Here is a 5,996-nt window from a genome sequence, read left to right on the forward strand (position 1 = left end):
TTTCAGTCCTAAGAAGCTACGCTTCTCCTTCAGGCCTCGCTCCCTTAGTCAATATACCCACTTCAGCAAAGGAGCCGAACCTTTTATCCGATTAAATTTACTGAACAAATACCTACTGTCATAAAACCTTCAACCATTAAAAGGCTCGCTAGAGACGCACAGACACTTCTTTGGGTCTACTGTTGTGGGTCACATTTATAATTCTGCACCGGGAGGCAGAGGGTGTGTGTGTGGGGGGGGGGGAGGGGGGCGTGCAGTCTGGCAGACGTGGGGTCGAGTCCCGGCCCGGGGACTTCCTCCCCGTGGGACCCTGGGCGCGTCACCGAGCTTCTCTGAGCCGTGGGTTCTTCGCGGGCAGCACCGGGAGGCCAGGGGCTCTCCCCTTAGCGCCGCGAGGCAAGAAGTGAGGTGTGGAAGCGCTCGGCGCGCTGCCCGGCTACGGAAGACTTCCCTGTTGAACGTCAGCTCTCATCCTCCCGCAGGCCGGGGGCCAAGCCTGCAGGCTCGCTGCTGCCTACCGGCTTCTCCTCCCGGTGGGAGCCCAGGTGTCGCGTCAGGTGCTGCAGCTGCGTGAAGGTGTCGCCGCAGCGGCTGCACGAGTAGGGCCTCTTGTCGGCGTGCGTTCGCTGGTGTCGGATGAGCGCGGAGGAGAAGCTGAAGGCCTTGCCACAGCCGCTGCACTCGAAGGGCTTCTCCCCGGTGTGCACGATGTGGTGCTGGATCAGGTAGGAGCGGTTGCTGAAGGCCTTGCCGCACTCGTGGCACGCGTAGGGCCGCTCGCCCGTGTGCGTCCGCTGGTGCAGCGTGAGCGAGGAGCCCTGGCTGAAGGCCTTGCCGCACTCCCCGCACCTGTAGGGCTTCTCGCCCGTGTGGATCTTCTGATGCTCGATGAGGGAGGACACGTGGCTGAAGGCCACCCCGCACTCCAGGCACTTGTAGGGCTTGGCGCCCGTGTGCACGAGGTGGTGCTGCACGAGGTGCGAGCGGTTGCTGAACGCGCGGCCGCAGTCCTGGCACGCGTAGGGCCGCTCGCCCGTGTGCACGCGCTGGTGCTGGCTCAGGTGCGACACCTGCGTGAAGGCCTTGCCACACTGCGCGCACGCGTACGGCTTCTCGCCCGTGTGGATGCGCCGGTGCTCGGCGAGCGAGGCGCTCTGGCTGAAGGGCGCGCCGCACTCGGGGCAGGTGTAGGGCTTCTCGCCCGTGTGCACGCGCCGGTGCTGCGTCAGGTGCGCGATCTGCGTGAAGGCCTTGGCGCACTGGCCGCAGGCGTACGGCCGCTCGGCAGTGTGGGTGCGCTGGTGGCGGATGAGCGCCGAGGCGAAGCGGAAGGCCTTGTCGCACTGCGCGCACGCGTACGGCTTCTCGCCCGTGTGGATGCGCTGGTGCTCCAGCAAGGACGAGCGGTTGCGGAAGGCCTTGGCGCACTGGCCGCACGCGTACGGCCGCTCGCCCGTGTGCACGCGCCGGTGCTGCGCCAGGTGCGTGGGGCGCGCGAAGGCCTTGCCGCAGTCGGCGCAGCGGTGCGGCCGCTCGCCCGTGTGCGTGCGCCAGTGCGACGCCAGGTAGGAGCCCTGGCTGAAGGCCTTGCCGCACTCGGGGCACGCGTAGGGCCGCTCGCCCGTGTGCGTGCGCCGGTGCAGCGTCAGGTGCACGCTCTGGCTGAAGGCCTTGCCGCAGTCGGCGCACGCGAACGGCTTCTCGCCGGTGTGCGTTCTTTGGTGCAGGGTGAATGCCGAGCAGTAGCTGAAGGCCTTGCCGCAGTCCCCACACTTCCACGGCTTCCTGGGGCCGCCCGCTCGCTCCTCCGCCCCCGGGTCAGCCGCCTTCTGCTTTGAGTTCTTTCTCGGCGCCCCGCGCCTCGGGGGCCTGCTGTCGGCTTGGGTACGGGGAGGGCTGGATCCGCTTCCCGGGATCCCGCCGCGTCCGTCCTGCGCCCGCACACCACCCCCGGCGGGGTCTTCCCCGGGGGCCGCGGCCGCTTGCTTCACGCAGCCTACCTGGCTTTCCTGCCGGTCCCTGCCCTGACCCTCTTGTTTCCAGGTTTCTCCCGCCTCGGAGCCCCGGGGGGCGGGCTCGGGAGAGAGTCCTTCCATGCCCGCTTCCTGAGCCACTGCCTGTTGTCACATCTTCTCGACTGGACCTGAAAGAAAAGAGAAGAACCGAACAGGTTGGTCATTTGTCCTGGGCTGGCAAAGACTCAGTGCAGGGTCTCAGCCTCCGCACTCCGGACGGTTGAGGTCGGATCATTCTTTGTTGTGGGCCGTCCTGTGCACCGTAGGACGTTCAGCAGCACCCCTGGGCCTCCAGTCATGGATCACAGGCAGCACCCCCCACCGTGTGACCACCAAAAGTGTCTCCAGACATTTCCAAGCGTCCTCTGGGGGGCAAAATGATCCCTGGGAATCACTGACTTAAAGAACTGAAAACAATTTTAAAAGATCCTTGCAAAAACAGGACTCTGACAGTTTTTTTTTTAAAGATTTTATTTATTTGAGAGAGTGACAGAGACAGAGAGAGAGCACGAGCAGGGAGGAGAGGGAGAAGCGGGCTCCCAGCTGAGCAAGGAGCCAGACTCCAGGCTGGATCCCAGGACCCTGGGATCATGACCTGAGCCGAAGGCAGACACTTAACGACTGAGCCACCCAGGTGCCCCTGACAGCTCTTAAATATAGCTTTGCAACCTGGTGCTACAGGCTAGAATGTGTCTCCTCCCCGCCCCTCCCCCCCCCCCCAATTCATAGGTCAAAGCCTGAAGTGATGGTGTCTGCAGGTGGGGTCTTTGGGAGATAATGAGGCCCCCCCCATGATGGGATTGGTGTCCTCATAAGAGGAAGAGAGACCAGAGCTCCCTCTCTCCACAGTGAGGAGACCATCTCCAAGCCGGGAAGAGGGTCCTCACCAGAACCCCAACTATGCTGATGCCTTCATCCTGAACTTCCAGCTTCCGAAACTGTGAGTAAATTGTTGCTGTCGAAGACATGGGAGTCTGTAGTACTTTGTTATGTCAGTCTGAGCTGAGAGTTTTCTTTGCTGGAGAAAAATCATACACAGAGGAACAGGGAGCTCCCAAACTCCACGCATAATATACTGCTGGTGGGACCAGGCACTGGACAAACCACTGGCATTTTCAAGGAAAGCTAAAGACACACATCCCCTGTAGCTCAATAATTACATTTTCTGGAATGTGAGCAGGAGAAACCGCACAGGTGTACGTGGAGGCTTGTCCCAGATTGTAACAGCCAAATACTAGAAGACAATCCAGCTGTCCAGGAACATGGGAACAGTCCAATGAACAGGGGTATATTCATACAGTGGAGTATCTCACAGCATAAACACAAACACCTGTCAGCCACCGTACCAGCTCAGAACCTCAGATACACAGTGTGGGCAAACAAAGTAAGATGCAAAGAATTGATCAGGTACGATGCCATTTAGGTTAAAAACAGGCGAACTCAACCATCTATTTTTTTTTTTAAGATTTTATTTATTTGAGAGAATGAGATAGAGCATGAGACAGGGGAGGGTTAGGAATTATGAACATGTGGCAAAGGTTCACTGCTCCAGCCATGGGCCTCCCCCTGTTCCACAAACATTCCAGGCATGCTCCTGACTCAGGGCCTTTGCACTGGCTGTTGAATTTGCCTGGAGTGTTCTTCCCCGGAGCCCAGGCCTCAGGGAGAAGACTTCTGAGTGTAGACCCAGAAGTGAAGGAGCGAGCGTTCTGGGCCATGAGTGCAGCAGAAGCAAAGGTCCTGAGCAGGACCATGGCTGGGGTGACAGAGGAAAAGCAAAGGTGCTGGGCATTGGGGGAGGGGGTAGAGCAGAGCAACCGAGGCAGGTAGCAGGGGAGATCAGGTATAGCGGGGGTGAGGGTCAGAGCAAGCAGGGTCTTGTGTGCAGCAGTGACAACGTTGCTGGTGGGAGGCAGGCTGGGCCAGGCCCAGTTCTGGTGCCGTCTCCACAGGCAGCCCCCAGGCCTGTGTCCCCAGAGAGGGCAGGGGTACCCACCTCGTGGTCTTGGGAGCATCAGGTCCTGTCCACGTCACTCAGCTTGGGGCCCCTGCTCTCGCTGCCATGTACTGGTGGGTCCAGTCATCATCTGTGAGAGAAAGAAATGGGAGCTGTAAAGGAAGATGCTGGGGCAGAGGGCGTTTCCTCCGGGTGCGTGTGGGAGGGTTTGTGGCTTCAGGGCGGAGTGGTCCTGGCACGGGCATGCAAACAAACAGGCAGCCAATGGGGAGACGCAGACACACTCACAGGCGGACACACACGGAGTCACACAGAAGCCCACATGCCGCCCTGCTCCACACAGGCCGTGCACCGGGACACCACCCACAGTGACACCCAGGCACACGCAGTCACACACGTGCAGGGTCTGGCCCGTGCGCAGAAACGCAGCGACCCCAGGCTTGCACAGCGTATCCTACACACCCTGTGACCCCTGCACAGACCTCCACTTGCAGTCCTGTTTAGGCACACAGAAGGACACAGGCACACTCAGGCTGGCAGACACGCCCATTGAAAAACACTACAGACAGCAGCCCCCCCAGACACACATGGAGTCACACACTCCACACCCAGGAGAACAGGTTCCACACACGGACACACATGGGCACGGGTCTCCCAGTGCAGACACCTGCTGCTCACTTATGCTCGCTGCTCCCAGACACACATGGAGTCACACACTCCACACCCAGGAGAACAGGTTCCACACACAGGCACACATGGGCACGGGTCTTGCAGTGCAGACACCTGCTGCTCACTTATGCTCGCTGCTCCCAGACACACATGGAGTCACACACTCCACACCCAGGAGAACAGGTTCCACACACGGGCACACATGGGCACGGGTCTTGCAGTGCAGACACCTGCTCACTTAGGCTCGCCGCTCCCCCTTTACCGGGCACCTGCCGGCAGACGTGTGTGGGGGCGGACTCACATGCAGAGTTGCACCCACAGTTACACACCTGCAAGGGCACACACTGAGGTGGTCACCCTCACGCAAACACACAGGGGCGGACTCACATGCACGGCTCACACCTGCACGGGCACGCAGGCGCAAACACACGGTGACATGCGGCGACGGACTCACGCACAAAGTTCTGCAGTGATGCACGTGCAGACACGCGGAGACAGGCGGGGCGGGACTCACATGCACACCGCGCTGGAGTCACGAACGTACAGCGACACACCGACACGCACACCCGCGCGCACACCCACTCGCGCACGCGCACACCACACACCAATGCCCTCGCCTCCCAGCGCCAGCTCCGAAGGCTGTGGGCGGCTACCCTCGATCTCGGTGGGTTCGGGTCAGGTTCTCCTCAGTCTCCGGCCCTAGCCGGCCCGCGCGGACCCCGGTAGCCCCTGGTCCCGCGGTGGCTCGGACAAGCCGGCCGGACAGGTCGCGGCCGCGACCACCCGGGTGGGCCTCAGCGCCAGGCCGGTGCGGACTGCGCGTGCGCGGCGGGACAACGCGGGCCCCCGCACCGCTCCCGAGAACTACAACTCCCAGAAGGCGCCGTGCCGGGAGCCCGGAAGCTCCCCGCCCTGCGCGCGGAGGGGCAGCAGCCGGCCTGGGGTTCGGAGTGGGGGGCGGGGTCAGGGGCATGGGGGCGGGACTCTTCCTCCTTAGGGGCGGGGCGCAGTCCACAGGCTTAGCGGGGGAAAACCAACTGCGGATCAGAGACGCTAAGTCACTGAACACAGGCCAAACAGCGCAGCGAGGGCGGGAGCGCCGCTCACCACCCACAGTTCACCATGAAGTGGTGGAAAGCATTTGAGGAATTTGATCTAATTTCCCTCCGAAGCCGAGGAGGTGACAGGTGCATCTAGGCGGGCCAGCGGTTGTAGCGAACGTGCACATCCACGTGTTCTCTTGGCCCGCCAGTATTTTCAAGTGCTTCCGATGAGGAAATTCTGTTAGCATTCAGAAATTGTTAACTGGGCCCTTCAGGTAACTGGGAAAGCAAAGAAACGGGTGAACAGAGAAT

At 61.2% G+C, this 5,996-nt stretch overlaps 1 protein-coding gene across 1 annotated transcript; it reads right to left on the reverse strand.

The window, feature by feature from the left end:
* Positions 1–356: 356 nt before the first annotated feature.
* ZNF835 (zinc finger protein 835) lies at positions 357–4,101 on the reverse strand. The gene is made up of 2 exons (XM_028095192.2): positions 4,012–4,101; positions 357–2,143 (listed from the first exon to the last, which is right to left on the reverse strand). Exon 2 carries the CDS (start codon positions 2,094–2,096, stop codon positions 462–464), a length of 1,635 nt encoding a protein of 544 aa, XP_027950993.1. The 5' UTR covers positions 2,097–2,143; positions 4,012–4,101; the 3' UTR covers positions 357–461.
* Positions 4,102–5,996: the final 1,895 nt, after the last annotated feature.

The sequence above is a fragment of the Eumetopias jubatus genome, unplaced genomic scaffold (assembly GCF_037043125.1).
Source record: "Eumetopias jubatus isolate StellerSeaLion01/CBP00866 unplaced genomic scaffold, mEumJub1_p1.0 scaffold_10, whole genome shotgun sequence".
Lineage (NCBI taxonomy): Eukaryota > Metazoa > Chordata > Mammalia > Carnivora > Otariidae > Eumetopias > Eumetopias jubatus.